Source organism: Bidens hawaiensis, unplaced genomic scaffold (assembly GCF_021521415.1).
Source record: "Bidens hawaiensis isolate Kalapana, Puna unplaced genomic scaffold, B.hawaiensis_p1.1 tig00037590_1, whole genome shotgun sequence".
NCBI classification, from domain to species: Eukaryota; Viridiplantae; Streptophyta; class Magnoliopsida; order Asterales; family Asteraceae; genus Bidens; species Bidens hawaiensis.
In genome coordinates this window covers 95,974-112,103 of record NW_027505489.1, presented here as the reverse complement: position 1 = coordinate 112,103, position 16,130 = coordinate 95,974, and the positions used below count along the sequence as shown (strand labels likewise).

At 34.6% G+C, this 16,130-nt stretch overlaps 2 protein-coding genes across 4 annotated transcripts; one reads left to right on the top strand and one right to left on the bottom strand.

Moving 5' to 3' along the window:
* The first annotated feature begins 785 nt into the window (after positions 1-785).
* Positions 786-5,878, top strand: LOC143613484 (protein LAZ1 homolog 1-like). Of its 3 annotated transcripts, none has more exons than XM_077087174.1 (9): positions 786-1,041; positions 1,293-1,349; positions 1,974-2,082; positions 2,729-2,913; positions 2,996-3,084; positions 3,704-3,959; positions 4,056-4,301; positions 5,329-5,605; positions 5,833-5,878. In XM_077087174.1, the coding sequence occupies exons 1-8, from the start codon at positions 886-888 to the stop codon at positions 5,599-5,601; spliced, it is 1,371 nt and encodes a 456-aa protein (XP_076943289.1). In that variant the 5' UTR covers positions 786-885; the 3' UTR covers positions 5,602-5,605; positions 5,833-5,878. The 3 variants fall into 3 exon arrangements, with proteins under 3 accessions (XP_076943289.1, XP_076943287.1, XP_076943288.1); XM_077087172.1 differs by having other exon boundaries at positions 786-1,110; XM_077087173.1 differs by having other exon boundaries at positions 786-1,110; positions 5,329-5,560; positions 5,833-5,868.
* Positions 5,879-8,322: 2,444 nt separating this feature from the next.
* On the bottom strand, positions 8,323-10,332 carry LOC143613486 (uncharacterized protein C57A10.07-like). The gene is made up of 3 exons (XM_077087176.1): positions 9,870-10,332; positions 9,432-9,556; positions 8,323-8,738 (listed from the first exon to the last, which is right to left on the bottom strand). Exons 1-3 carry the CDS (start codon positions 10,309-10,311, stop codon positions 8,421-8,423), a joined length of 885 nt encoding a protein of 294 aa, XP_076943291.1. The 5' UTR covers positions 10,312-10,332; the 3' UTR covers positions 8,323-8,420.
* Positions 10,333-16,130: the final 5,798 nt, after the last annotated feature.

Sequence of the window (16,130 nt, the reverse complement as noted above, 5' to 3'; positions counted from 1 at the left end):
TCGTAATGTAATGCTGGTCGTGTGCATTTAGGCGTATTGTTAATTCATCATCTTGCTGAATAATGAAATCAAACGTATATGTTATAAAGGATTTGTTGATGATCTTCGTGCCGGATATTATTCGTATTTGACCTAACAATGTTAGTTTGATTGACTTTTACACAATTTTGTTAGGTTTTGTGGTGGAGGAAGGGTATATTAGGAAATAGATATCTATTTTTTTATTGTTATGTTTTTTGCTTATAGATTCTAGATTGAAGAGTTTTCTTATTGGAAGCTTTCTCTTTGCGTGAAATGCCTTGAACGTTGGGACCGAAAACAGATTGACGCCTAGTTTTCTATGAGGAATCAAATCAAAGCTGATAATAAGTCTTTTAGTTTTGTACTTTTTCAACGAGGAATCAAATAACAATCTCATTTTTGCAGAAGTTAGTATGCTTTATCATCAATCAAAGCTCATAAGTCTTTTAATTTTGTAATTTTGACAATTTGACATGGAATTATGTTTCGGTTATGTAGTTTTTCGGTGTGGAATTGAATCAAAGCAATAATGTGAAATCTTGTTAAAAAATGCTTAATATATATATTAGTATCAGTCTCATTTTTTGCAGAAGTTACTATACATTATCATCAGTGTTTTGACTTTTGATAATGTGAAATCTTTGCAGGCTTCTTTCTTGGTGTTGCTGGTTTGATCAACTTATTGGTTAACAGAGATTGATTGAAGTCTGTAAAAACATGGAATGGGCCTGCTAGTTTTCAGTTTTGATTTGTTCTAAATGAATGTATTGCACAAGATTAAAATTCAGCATAGTTGTAATCAATCAAATAGCTGATCTACTTTATGAGTTAATGCTTCATTGAAACAGTTGTGGGATTAAGCAGATGTTTCTGGTTAGATGGAGGGCAGTGTTTCTTTTTCTTTCTTTTTTTCTTACTTTGGCAGAGTCCTCGACTGGACCGTGGTCAATTTGGTCAGCCAACCTTGGTGCTGAGCAGTCATCGGTTTTCACCTGGACAATATTGAGTGCAAGCATTTGTGTACTTGTTGCTCTTTTTCTTTCCACGTATCTTATCTTTGAGCATTTAGCTGCTTACAATCAACCTGAGGTTTGATATTGCATATATCTTAATTCCTTACAAATTTTGAGTTTTGCCTTTTACATCACTAGTTTTTGCGTTGTCTTTGATTTCTGAAATTTACATCATTTACTTTCAGTAATAGCGTTCATATGGTCTTTCTGTTTTTTAACATCTCTAGCTGATGATAGTGAAAATTAATTTGTTTTCAGGAACAGAAGTTCTTAATTGGGATCATTCTGATGGTTCCTGTTTATGCATTGGAATCGGTAAGGGGACCTCGTAGCGGGTATTCTGTTTGTTTATCTACAGAAGTTATAAGTAAACATTAAATTTGTAAAAGTAAAGCTTGCTTGTGATATTTATGGTAACACAATAAGTAATGGATTGGACAGGTTGTTATCTTTCCGAAATTTGCCTTCTGCTATTGAGTGATATAAAAAGAAATATTTATGAGTGCGCTGACGATCTGCTTGATTGGAAAGTGATTGATTTTATTCTGTTCTCTTTTTCTGTATTCTGTTCAGTGAGGTTGAGGAATTTTGATGGAATGAATTATTGATGATCAAATACGACAATCAATAGAGAGAATTTTTTTTACACATTATGAAGAAGCTTGTATATGTTATAATAAGAATAATTATGATTCTTGTATCCCTACACTCGTCTTTGCTTCTCTTTTAATTGCGGTTGATGATTTACTCATAATACTCTGGATTCTGTTCTGCTTACAAACCATTTTTCTGTCAGTTTAGTCTTTTTGAATTTGTTCGCAACTTGTAGTCATATGCAATGATAATGCCTGAGCTTTTGAACTTGTTTGCAACTGATTTTGTATTCAGTCAGTCATATGCAATGATCATGCCTAAAATTCACTTTTCCAAATTGTACAGTTTATGTCACTATTGGATGCAGATGCTGCATTCAACTATGAAATAATCAGAGACTGGTATGAAGCTTTTGCATTATATTGCTTTGCGAGATATCTCATAGCCTGCATAGGTATGTTCTTGAAAGATCCTCATGAGACTATTGGTGTTCTGGACATAACACTTGCCAATGTTTTAGCTTTCTGTTTAGGATTCAAAAAGAATTGAAAAAAAGTCAGTGTTACTGATTCGAAATATCCAAAATTGTCTATTATGTACGAATATGCTAAAGTCAAAGTTGCAATGTTTACATATGAATGGGTCGATTTGGCTTATGTTCTATCCAAACTTACCAATGTTTTAGCTTTCTGTTTAGGATTCAAAAAGAATTGAAAAAAACTCATCAAATTTGTCTATCATGTACGAATATGTTAAAGTCAAAGTTGCAATGATTACATATGAATGGGCCGATTTGGCTGATGCTCTATACAGGGTCAAATGGGTGACACTAAATAAAAATAATAAAATGCAAAATGTGTTGAAAGTGTGTTTTTAATGCATAAAGCCTTTTAAATATTTTAATTTAGTAAATTTGATTAGAGTTGTCATAAATTGAACTTTCAAATCATATTCTGCAGACTACACACTGGTTCCTTATCAAGAAGTTGAAATTTTTGAAAAGAATGTGTTTCAGAGCAACCCTATTTAGCATTCTTGTAAATTGTTCTCTCTTTTTGATTTTTCGTACATGGTTTTAACTCAATTTATGGTTATTGAAGGTGGAGAGGATAGTACTATTGAGTTCATGGAAAGTAATAGCCGGATTAGCCACAGCATACCTCTTATAGAAGAATCATACACTTATGGAATTGTGGAACACCCATTTCCACTGAGTTGTTTCCTGAAAGAATGGTATCTTGGTCCTGAATTCTACCAGGCTGTAAAAATTGGCATTGTGCAATATGTATGGACTACTTCTGTGTATTTTAATAATATGTTTCCTGATTGATTCATATCTTAATCTGATCAAAATTGCCTGATTGCAGATGATTTTGAAGCTGATCTGTGCGCCGTTAGCAATGTTATTTCAGCTTCTTGGTGTTTATGGTGAAGGGAAGTTCGAATGGGGATATGCGTAAGATACTTTAGCATTCTAATAATTTTTAATCAGATTTGTCACACACTCATAACATCCATTATTCCAGCTGATTATGCGATTCTGTTTATAGGATATTATATAATCACTTTCAAAACACACATCCAAACACCCACTTAATCTAATTACAACAGCTTGCTTTAGAATTGTATATTGTGTACCGTATAGGACAAATGGCTAAAAGATCTTGTTTGCAAGTTGTTTCGCTCTTTCTGCAATGCTAAGGGGCTGTGTGTGCATGCATGCATATTCATATGTATATGCAAGGTTTGTTCAATATGGAACCAATTTTAAGTTAGAACTGCGAGAACAGCATAAAAGCTTGTAGATATTGCTCTAGCCTCTAACTATGATACATAAGGCGGTTCTGTAACTGGATAGCCGCCTCTCTTTCTATCTCTCACTATATCTTTAAAGCACCACGTCAAATTGCTTATGCGGTTCTGAAAGTTCTCTACTTAAAAATTCTTCTGCTTAATGCACCTCGTATGTGTATATATACATATATATATGTATGCATGTATATATATAGACGTGTGTGCGAGTGTGTATGTATGTATCTATATATATGTATGACACGCATGTGACGTGCATGCAGGTACCCGTACTTAGCAGTTGTTCTTAACTTCAGCCAGAGCTGGGCCTTATATTGTCTGGTGCAGTTTTATTCAGTAACCAAAGATAAACTATCACCAATCAAACCTTTAGCCAAGTTCTTGACTTTTAAGTCAATAGTATTCTTGACTTGGTGGCAAGGTGTTGCTATAGCCTTCCTTTTCTCAATGGGCGCCCTTAAAGGATCTTTAGCCCAGGAACTAAAAACCCGTATACAAGATTATATCATCTGTATTGAGGTATGTTTTCATTGCTTAAAGGCTAGGGTCTGTTGTGTAATTTTCAAAATGTTGAAGGGGTTTTAGCACTATTGAGTTCGTTACTTGTTTGAGCAGATGAGTGTTGCTGCCGTGGTGCACTTGTATGTTTTTCCAGCTGCACCTTACAAACGTGGAGAACGATGCGTACGTGATGTGTCTGTGATGACCGACTATGCATCATTAGGAACTCCACCCGATCCGGAAGAGGTTCAGGACTGTGAGAAAACACCGAGACTAATTCTTGCTTGCCATGAAGATAGACCGCGCCGTCCCAGGTTACATCAGAGTGTTCGTGATGTTGTCTTTGGAAGTGGTGAAATTGTAAGTTTTTATCCATTGCTAGTAATATATAGGGGTGTAAACAAGCCGGCTCAGGATTGACACGCTTATTATTAATTAGTTATTTAATTTTTGTTTATATACGTATATCAACATATCATTATATATATATATGTATGCATATATATATGTATGCATATGCATGTTTTGGATATCTTCAGAACTCCAAAAAGTTTAAGAACTTGAATAACTCTCAACACCAATCATTTTATTTATCTATTATTTATTTGAGGGTAGTTTTGTAATTTATTATTTGTAATTTTGTGAATACATATATGTAATCACAGGTTTACATAGTGTAATAACCAATTTACATATATGTAATCATAAAATTACATATAATAAATGACAAAACTACGCTTAAATAATATTAAATATATAAAAATGCATAAATAAAATGATTGGCTGTTAGAAGTTTTTAAGTTATTTGGAAGTTCTGAATGATCCAGATCCTATATATTTTTTATTTAATATATATTTATATATAGGTTAAGTTTTAAATACAAAGGATTGTTAACGTACGAAGGACTGGATATAGGCTGCATAATTAATAACATAGGCTGCTTATTATTTTTATAAGTTGCGTAATTATTTAACTTTATGCGTAATTATTTGTTATTGTGCATAATTATTCTCACATTAGCCCCCTTTGTACGATAACCTGTCCCTTTTTATATATACATATATCTATATATACATATATATGCATGTATATTACATTAAGTAAAGTTGTATATATGAATCTGGCTTGTTTAGACTCACAAGCCTAGCTAAGCATGTGCTCGTTTTATAAATGAGCTTATGTTTATATTCGGGTTCTCATTTAAGCTTGCCTTGATTCGAGCTTTTAGCGTGCCGATCTCAAGTATCTCACGAGCAAGTAAGCAACTCGACTTGTTTACACCCCCAGTAACATAAGCGGGTCTGGTTGGTTAACCCGAATAAATCCATTTGTTAATAAACGTGTCGAAAGTATATTAATTATTCTTACCTTATATGCTTGTGACAGATTGCAGACGACATGAAGTATACAGTTTCTCATGTTGTAGAGCCAGTAGAACGGGGATTTGCAAAGATAAACAGAACTTTTCATGAAATATCAGAAAATGTAAAACGACACGAGGATAGAAGAAGAGGCCCGAGAGATGACAGCCATCTAATTCCTTTAAATTCATGGACCAATGATTTTCCTCAAGTTGATGACGTGGAAAACGGCAGTTTTAGTGATAGCAATCTAAATGGTAGGCGACAAAGACAACAACCTAAGACGCCGTTTTCTTAACCATGTAAGACATCAAAATTGATTCCCTATTCATAACTATCATCAACATAACAATCAGTGTGCCAAATACGATTACGAATAGTAAGCTGTTTCAATAATAATATAATAAATGAAAATACTATCTACAGTTTCCTTAATTCCTCTCAGGGTATTTTTGTAATTTCACTTGTTGGGCATGTAGTATATATACATATGATTCAACTTCTGATGACAGTTTACTCTGTTTTCCAGGGTTTGATTAATTAAAAGCCACTGTACAAGTATGTTAGAGGGTAGCAACAAATTGATAAACTTAGGATATACGGATGCAGCTGATAATAGAGGTACTACTAACTAACTACTGATCTTGATATGTGTACTTGAAACGCAAATTGCTTGGTTTTTAAATGAATGATTGATTGATTGTATATATTTCATAGCAATGAACTTAAAATTGACCATGTCTGTGAGATTATTTTTAAGAATTTAAGCCAATGGTCTTCATGTGAAGTTTGAAAATTTCAACTTTTATGGTTGTGATATCAAGTCAAAGTTATTGGTTTTCTGTTTTCATTATGACCTGCTTTTTTCTTCCAGTAATCAGATGCTTATTATGTGTTAGTTAAGTGCTGGGGATTACGGCTGTGAATGTGATTTCGTAAATTACACGGATCATTCTTTATGCTAGGGTTTGTCATGAATTTAGTTCTTTCTGCTAGCTGCTGTTAGAAATATGTTAGTTCTTTTACTAAATGGCCAGTTTGCCCCTGAATTTAGTTTTTTCCGCTAACACGGTTATGTGATTAATACTACATAGCAGTATATCTTTAAACACAAGTTTCTTACGTTATTTAGAGCACGAGAACAGAGTATTACATATTCTTGTATCTCTAGTTTAGAAAATCCCAAAATTTATTTTTGAAAAACGCATGTGAATAGACGAGCATAGCTGTTTATTATTATTTTCACAAAACTATATGTAATACAATTATAGCTGTTTAATCTTATTTTCTATGGACCTATTTTGCTCAGCAAATGACATAACTACATGAAAGACAACTAAACAAACGTGTATTTTGTGTTAGACTTCTAGTCAATCATTTTTATAACAAGTATGCATTCAAATTCATTTTCAATCATTTGCTCTCCTTGACATAATATATAATCCTTTTGAAAATCAATCCTTTTGCTCATATTTCACGAAACCAAGGTCAAAGCAGTGAAGCACTACTCCAAGGCTCTAAACATTACTTCATTGGTTGTAAAAAGTCAGGCCATGAAGGGGTGCATGAGTGCATCTACGAAAGACCAATTCGATGACGAATAAGGAAGTCGAATGTAGGAATCATAGGGATTGATTATAAGTTACAGAAAAGCAATTTTAGCCTTTTTATGATTGTTGGTCACCGTCACCATTGTCTTGTTTTTGATAGTTGGTTTATGCCTCTTAATACAAGGACAATCTTTCTTCACATTGTCAAATTGGGCTTGGGTGAGTTTACTATATTCTTTTTGTTCCTCTTGTCATGAAAGGAGTGTGCATGTGTGATGTGTGAACCCTCATACAACAAAACCTTTGCAATAATGACATATATTTGTGTTTAGAACCTTTAATAGAGAAATTACAATGGAGCATATACGATTATACGAACCACACGTGTTGATGATGCTCTAACGCGGTCATTCCTTTCCCTAACGATAAGAAAAGGCTTAAATCTAGGAGATCCGGTCTTGTGTAGTAAGGCGCGATGCACAAATGCACAACCAAATGAAAGAAAATATCTTATGGGGGACCTATCTAATACCTCATACTGTTGCATTTTGATTACACCTAGTTTGATTGGCCTAAAGCAAGGAGATCCTTACATATCTGTCACTAAAGCAAGTCAAGTAAACATCAATATCTTATAGGTAGATAGTTCCTTACACATCTCTCATCAAGGCAAGTAAGCATCACCATCTTCTAGGTGAATGGTGCCTGTAAGAGAGAGTTTGCCCTCTTAAAAAATATGGTGTCAAAACACTTATAACTAGTGTCTTCATATTCAAACTGTGTATCTAACTAATATATTAAAGCAAAAACCAATTTGTCCGCTTGTCCTTCTCCTAGGGTGTCAACCTAATGTTCCATGTCATCCACTTTCCATGCTTATAATTTTCACATAATTAATCAATTAATTTTAATGCTAATGCTAATTAACATTTAAACCAATATATAACACAAGCATTGTTCAAACTTAAGAATTAAAGTTTTGAATTCATAACTTAACATTTACTTTGACTTTGTTACATATAATCTAATCTATACATCTTGTGGTTTTGTAGAAAACAATGTAAAGAATTCTTATGATAGCTATATATATATGTGTTTGAAATTTTTTCCACCCGTGTGTAACACGACCCACTATCCTAGTTGTACTTATATAGTAATAATGTTAGAACGAATTCTCCCGTATACAATATTTATTTCTCATATTGTCATAATGTCTTGAAATGTACCAGACTAACTCACATTTTAAGAATATAACACGCGAAAAAAATTTGACACGCAAATAAATAAACAGAAAGTGAGCCAAATACTTAACTTTTGAATGAGACTAAATGATACACCAGAATAAAACAGATGCAAATTGTGTTCAAGTATTTCATAGGTATATGTGAAACTCGTCTGACATGACTATAGAGGTATGCGATTTTCTATGTATTTTATGACTAAGTTTTTCCTCATATCTCTGTATAATATATCAAATCCATCTACTTCACATCACTAAAAAATAATACAATCTTTAGAAATAAAGAAAAAAGAAGAAAAAAAGGAAAAGAAAATATAATCAATTTTCTTAGGCCCAAGGAAGTGAACCTGCATATATTGAACCACTGCAATATCTAAACAAGCCTTCAATTTCAGGGCAACCATTAGGGTAAGGTATTGACCTATGAAACGGATCACGGCCGATCTTTTTGCGACTCAGTGAGCCAAAACACGCGTACGGGTCGTGTTCAAATTGAGTTCTCACTAATGCTTCCCCTTTTAATGCTGCTTCTCTTGATGACGTGGCAGCTGGAGTACCCAAATAGGAAAACCGTGACTCGGGGAACCGAATTGCAGACCGGTGCAAATTAACGAACCGTTCTTTCTTGAAATCATAGCCCACAACCTGTGTTTAACCAAAAACTATTTCATTAAGTAAAAAGTTCAAAATCTTAAAAATAAATTCAAGAACTTAGTAATGTTACAAAGGAAGCAATTTCGACCAGTTTAGTTATGAACGGGTCGATTTGGGTTATGTTTTATCTTAACAAGACAAATGGGGTCGATTTGGTTATGCTTTATCTTAAAAAGACAAACGGGTCGGGTAAAAAAAGGAGTTATTTTGACCCAGTTAGCTATAAGCGGGCTGATGTGGGTTGCGTCTATCTTAACAAGACAAATGAGTCGATTTTGGTTATATTTTATATGGGTCAGGTAAAAAGGACAGGCGATTTTGACCCGCTTAGTTATAAACTAGTCAATTTGGGTTATGTTTTATCTTAACAATACAAATGTGTCGATTTGGGTTATGTTTCATCTTGACAACACAAATGGGTTGATTCAGGTTATGTTTCATCTTAACAAGACAACGGGTCTGGTCAAAAATCATTGCTTAAAAGGTAACATGCAGAATGGGTTGAAACTTCAAAGATTTAGATCATTACAGTAACATTTGTTCTTCAAATCATATGCTACCCACTGATTATTTAAAAAGTAATAATTTGAAAAACATGTCTTTGCAGACAAACCCAACCCATTTGACCCGCTACTTAACACATTGACCCACTCATCTTACAAAAACATCTGGAAGCAAACTTACAGTAATATTTTGTGGAAAAGAGCCGGTAAGTTCCCTGAACCGACATACACTAAAGAGAAGATTCTCAAAACTGTCCCTCGCGTGCTCTTCTGTTAATGCTTTCCATCTTACCTTCTCTTGGTTGCCTGTATCCACAATAACAGAATAACGTTAAAAGAATCATTTAACCGACATATGTTGCAGATATACACAGTTAAGTGGCCTGATAATTAAATTAGCTTAAATTCTTATGCTAGAATTTAGATAAATATAACAATTGTTTAACAAGGTGATCCATCAATGAAATACAAAATGCATACAACAAACTAGCTTAATTATCATTCTTTTCGAATAACTTGTTACCATAGATAAACTCAAAACTCAATCTACTCATCATATGCAAGTCATAATAGATAATAAATCAAACAAAACAGATCAAAAAGACATATAACAACTTACCAAACCATCCTTTAGATTCAGCAACCATCCAGTAACTCTGCGCCTCACTTCTCGGCCCGTCATCTTTCCTCGTCTCACCACCACTAAACAACAACAAAGCATCCTCATCTTTCCCAGCCGCCTCAACCCCCTCCTTTATATGCGCCACAAACGTCAACGCCTGGCCCGGATTCTTCTGATACGACTCAAGAAACCACGAATCCTCCTTATCCACCTTGTCACAACTGCTACTAGTATATATAGAATGCCCTGCCAACATCACAAGGTTCCTAAGCTTCGGAAATGGATAACTTTCACCCGTCCCAATATTATATTTGCTAGCATTGTTCATCTTAGTTGTACTGATACCGCTCGTGTAAATGGAAAGAATAATGAGGGTGGCGATACCGAAGGACAAGAAGATTAACAGGATCATTACTGGATGGAGTTTGTAATAGTACATTATTTGGTTTCCGAATGATTTGATCATTGTAACCGGATGGAAATTGGGAAATGGTATGTGTTTGGGCTTTCTGGGTCGTCTAATGTTATTGGATTCTATATCGAAATCGCCTTTCGGGTACGCGTTGAAGATTTGGGAGTGTCTGAGGTGAATTGGTAATTATTGATCATAACTGACGGAGTTAAAACATAATATACCAATTATGGAATGAATCAACAGTGGATCGTGAGAAATAAAAACATTGGAAGTGCATCTGATCTGATGGAACTGGAAGAAGCAATTTCAGATCATAATACTTCAGTTGCTGTTGAGTTTGGAACACGGGAATGAATATGTCAACATATGATCACTGACCTCCCCCCAGGTTACAATATACAGTAAAAAGGACCCCTATAAAAGAATGTTTATTAGTTATACTTCTCGGCCCATCCTCTAAATTATCATGAGAGGTTTTTGTAAATTATATGATAGGAATGTGAATGAAGAAAAGAGAAAATTTAGTGTTTGTTTGTTTTTTTTTTAATTTGAGGGAAGTGTTTGTACGAGTGTTTTGAAACCAGGCCGGTCGTGACCCATGTAACATTCGTTAATTTTTAAACCTGAAACCCGACCCATTTAAAATGTTCAATGTAATTCAGGCATTCAATTATTATTAAAGATGGTTAATTTATTTAATATTTATGATCATTATGTTGTTTATGATTATTATGATGTTTTATTAATATTGTTATCTCAAGCATTAAATTGGGTGTCAAAGTCAATTTAATTCATTTATGTTTTGATTAAATTTCAACTATTAATCTTTCTATAATTATGATTAATTGCATATTTTGAATAGCATTTGTCTATATTTATTTATTTTGATCGATTTCTCACATTTTGACTTATCGTGAATATTGTGATATGTATCTAGACTCCTTTCCAACTTATATGCATGATCCTTTATCATCAAATGGTCATAAAACTTATTTAATTAGTGAAATCTTTGTTTCAAGTCCTTAATACTAGCCTTTTGACTAGTCATTTGTATTTAATTCATTTTGCCTTGTTATTAACGAATCCTTGGCTATACAAAAAGTACTCTACTTGTGCTCATTCTTTGTCACAACCCAACTTCCACTACTATTCATTTTAGCTTTCTCTTTGGTGTTCAACAACCAAGTTCGACTTCAAGTTCTATTCTTTCGTTTAGCATTCATCGGGTAATTAATATGATGTTTTTAGTTTATCTATATATGTTGTCAAAATAATTGACATATGTGGTAACAACATATTCTCGCACTCGGTTCGTTAATGTTCAGTTATGTTCAAGAACATAGTTTTCTCAAATCAAAACCTTTTGAATATGACTTCCAAATTTTGTAACATTATTTTCACATCCTAAAAATGTTGGACATAAACCCGACTCAACCCCAGGTTTGTACCCGACAAAAAACAAAAAAAACTAGTCGCTTAGCCCTTTCTTTTCTTAATAAAATTGGGTTCGTTATTTAAAAACGAACCGAACTCGTTAATTTTGACTAATAAATATTATAGCCAAATCTTTCTTTATAAACCTAAAACATAATGATTTAAAACCAAAACAACCAACTTCTTGAATTATAGAGTGTAATTATAAACCGTTTACCGAACCCGCGACTTCTCTACTTGTCTTTTCTTTTTCCTTTATCATCATCATGAAACTAGAATATTTTTTGAATCTAGGGTCACTTGTAGAACCTAACTACGCCGGTTCACTCGCTTAAGATCGCATTCGTTTCTTTGTTTATTTACATGCAACTTTCATGTGAGTTTTCATAACCTCTTTTTACTTTTACACGTTTTGGGGTGTAGCACGTTACAAACTTTTATTTGCTATTTCATGTTTCATGTTGTAAACTAAAATTCACAAGCGTGTCTTGATGTATTTGTTTGTATCATATTGCTTGAAAATTATGTAATTATGTGATAGTTGTTTATTGTTTTTTTTGGTGAAAGAGAATCATACACATACTCCAGCGCAAAGTGGGAGGGTTCGACGAGACGTACCTGCGCCGCCTATTCTTCCATATTTGTTGGAACGTTTGACGGTACCATTATCATTATCTATACTCCAAGTAGCTCGGCAAACAGGGGTTTCTTAGTAGATTTGACTTATGTCAAACGAACGGGAATATCACGCATTTAATTTCTTTTACTCTATGATTGAGACATTATATCTTGACTTGTGAATTTTACACTTTTCGTATTATATACATATGCAAAACTTAATGAATTCTCACCAACATTAGTGTTGACAAAATATATTATTTTAAACGTGCTGCAGGTTGAAGTTCAATTTAAAGATTGAAGACTAGATAGTTGGACCATTAGGTTATTAGAAACATATCATAATGAATTCAAAGTTATTGTATTATTACTTGATTAATGCCAAATTGTGAACTTGTGATTTAATGAAATTAAATAAATATAATTATTGTCGCTTTAATAGTGTTACGAGCTTATGAGTAATATGTACGTTATACCCGGGCGTATTCTGCTTAAAGCTGGGGTGTTACAACCCAGTCCCTATACTGGGCCGGGTCAAGGTATTTGGGCCATTTTTTAAAAACCCGGACGGGTTTTGTAGGAGGCGGTCGGCCTGGACCCGGTGACCCGCTGGTGAACCAGTAATACCAATTTTTTCATTAAATCCAAAACGGAATGTGCATGCTGGGATTCGAGGAAGCATTAATAATTACCCCATGAGCCAACCAACCAAGTTTCATCAATACCTTTATTGATTAAACGTTAATCATATATATTTAAAAAGCAACGTACATAACAAAAATAAGTATTAAAGTTTGATATTATTATTACTTTTGGTTATTATTATTTTTATATGCATATGAATTATATATATATATATATATAGAGAGAGAGAGAGAGAGAGAGAGAGTTAAGTGTCATTTTAGTATCTGTGGTTTGTCCAATTACGCAACTTTAGTACCGGTTTTGAATTTATTGCAGACTACTTCACTTTTCTAAAACTTGCAATTTTAGTACTTTTTTCTAACCCTGTCTATTTTGTCTGTTAAGTCAGGGGCAAATTAGTAATTGGATTATTTTATTTATTTTCTCTTTTAGTTAAGTGTCATTTTCATACCCGTGATTTGTTCAGTTACGCAACTTTAGTACCTTTTTTGAATTTATTGCAACTGGATACTTTGATTAGTTTTGGATAAACAGGCAAACCAAGAGAGACATTACATATTACAACTAAAAGATCATCTCTAACTCTAAATGAACAGATCAACCCCCTTCCCATGCTCATTGATCCTTCAAACCCTAAACATTGTTCATCTTCAAGTTCAATGAATTACGATATATTGTTTTGTCCATGTGATTCATCAACCGTCATTCATCTACAAGTTCAATTGATGTTATACTAAGAGGTGCGAAGTTGTGTGATTAATATTTGGCTTGATCCTCCGATATATATATTGTTATCATACCCGAATTTTTGAAGAAAAAAAATCAATGTACATAAAGAAAATACAAGAAAAATGGCTAAGATGAACTCGAACCTTAAGCTACTAGTAGTAAATTGACAATCAAGAACAAAAGGCTAAAAAATATGTTATACATTTCATAGTTGTTTTTCATCTTCTATCATGTATTTAGTTACCTTTTAATTGTAATGTGTAATATGTAATGTCTCTTTTGGTTTGTCTATATATCCAAAACTAATCAAAGTATCCAGTTACAATAAATTCAAAAAAATGTACTAAAGTTGCATAATTGAACAAACCACAAGTATGAAAATGACACTTAGCTCAAAAGAGAAAATAAATAAAATAATCAAAATTACTAATTACCCTTGACTTAACGGAAAAAATAAAGGGGGTTAGAAAAAAGTACTAAAAAATTGCAAATTTTAGAAAAGTGAGGTAGCCATTTGCAATAAATTAAAATCGGTACTAAAGTTGCGTAATTGGACAAACCACATGTACTAAAATGGCACTTAACTCATATATATATATATATATAATTTATGACGTCATCCGGGTCAAACACTGGTTCGCCCTCACGGGTCGGTCCGACCTTTGACCCGACAAGGCATCCGGGTAGACGTTCGGCCAGGTCTGAAAACATTGGTAGTAAGTAGAGGAGAGAAAAAAAAATGATGTAAAGTTATGAAAAAATTATTATTTAATTTAATTGAATAATAAAGAAATATAGTGATTTTAATGTAATTATAGAGTTGGAGTTGGGGTGGGCTGTGAATGTTCTTATAATGAAAATAATATGTTTGATGATCGGTGCTTATTGTTAGGACTTTCAACGGGATGTGTCACAATTCAGAACGGGTTAGGTCGGAACGAGTTGATTAAAAAAAATGTTAACTTGGTTTGGGTCGGTACGAGTTTAGATCGAGTTAGAATGGGGTTGGTTAGAATGGGTTTGGGCCGGAACGAGTTTCAAGTCAAACAGGTTGGTTTAAAAAATGTTTTGTGTTATTTTTTTAAGTTATTATACATTTCAGCTTTGCTTATGGTTTTCGATATCGATTACATGTGTTCAGATGTCGGTTATGTGGAGTTTGGTGTTTGTTACGCATGCGGAGCTAGTTACACGTACCAGCGCCGGAAAACGCTCGACCAACACTACAAAAAGCATGTAACATGGCCCAACAAGCGCTTACCTCAACGCTCCGCGCGAGTAGCTGGTATTGGTTACATGCGTTTAATGTCGTTTGTGTGCATCAAGTTGGCTACACCTGTTTGACTAAGGGCTTGACACGTAATTGGCTCCACAAGATTAATCAGATATAATATTAGGTTGTACGTGTATCAGTGCTCATTACGCGTTCGATACCATGTTACACACGTGCTGGCGTTGGTTTACGCACGCATCGCACCGATTACGTGCTTGATGCAGCGTTACACGCATACCGATAATGAATTATGCTGCATCGGTGCTCGTTAGAATCCAATGTCATGTTATGCGGGTACCAACACTAGTAACCCACATCGATATTCGCATGTACCAGTTCCAGATTGCGCTTCCACAATCATGATGACGTGTTACATGCATACCTACGCTGGGCTACATGTGTACTAGCACCGAGTTGCACGGGCTCTAAATTGTGGTTAGAACACGGAGGGAGGGAAAGGAAGGGAAAGAAAGAGAGAATTGCAATTTGCGTCCTTACGGGTAAATATCTCGTTTCACATGGTTTTCAACGTTCACTTAAATGATAAATAAACGGCTAATCTCATAGTAAGATCGTCCGCTATGGGACGCGGAAGAAGGAGGAAGACTGTCGGGGGGCATCGTCAGTGGGGGCGCAAAAGGGAGGGGGGGGGGGTGCGTTCAGGACGACCAGCGCGGAGGTGACTCACTCTCTCTCTCACAACCAATTAATTCCTTCACATTTTTTCTACATTCCAAAACGGCGATCTCAGTCCGATGAAGAAATCCGACGGCGATCTCAGTCCGATGAAGAAATCCGACCAAGAAGAAATCCCACCGGAGCATATCTCAGTCCACCTCCGGGCGCCATGTAACCCCAACAACCACCGGCAGCTTCTCCGGCAACGTACCTCACGGATTCGGCAAATACCTATGGTCCGACGACTGTATGTACGAAGGCGAATGGAAACGTGGCAAAGCTTCCGGCAAGGGTAGGATTTCGTGGAGGGGTTATGTTAAAGGGCTTCGATGCCCCCTCACCATTGAGGGGCATTATACCTTAGGGCTCCGATGCACCCAATGCTCGCGTGGCGTTGACGTAGAATTGTGGAGGGGCTTTGAACCCCCCCACCTTTTAGCAGATAGCCTAAAGGTAAAATAGTAAA

Bases quoted from the DNA above. Each gene is read 5' to 3' on its own strand.
- LOC143613484 (XM_077087172.1), top strand. From the start codon at position 886: ATGTTTCTGGTTAGATGGAGGGCAGTGTTTCTTTTTCTTTCTTTTTTT. The intron at 3,085-3,703 runs GTAAGATACTTT...ACGTGCATGCAG, and splicing joins AAGTTCGAATGGGGATATGC to GTACCCGTACTTAGCAGTTG. The intron at 3,960-4,055 runs GTATGTTTTCAT...TTGTTTGAGCAG, and splicing joins ATTATATCATCTGTATTGAG to ATGAGTGTTGCTGCCGTGGT.
- LOC143613486 (XM_077087176.1), bottom strand. From the start codon at position 10,311: ATGTACTATTACAAACTCCATCCAGTAATGATCCTGTTAATCTTCTTG. The intron at 9,557-9,869 runs GTAAGTTGTTAT...TTGTGGATACAG, and splicing joins TGAATCTAAAGGATGGTTTG to GCAACCAAGAGAAGGTAAGA. The intron at 8,739-9,431 runs GTAAGTTTGCTT...GGTTAAACACAG, and splicing joins CTTTTCCACAAAATATTACT to GTTGTGGGCTATGATTTCAA.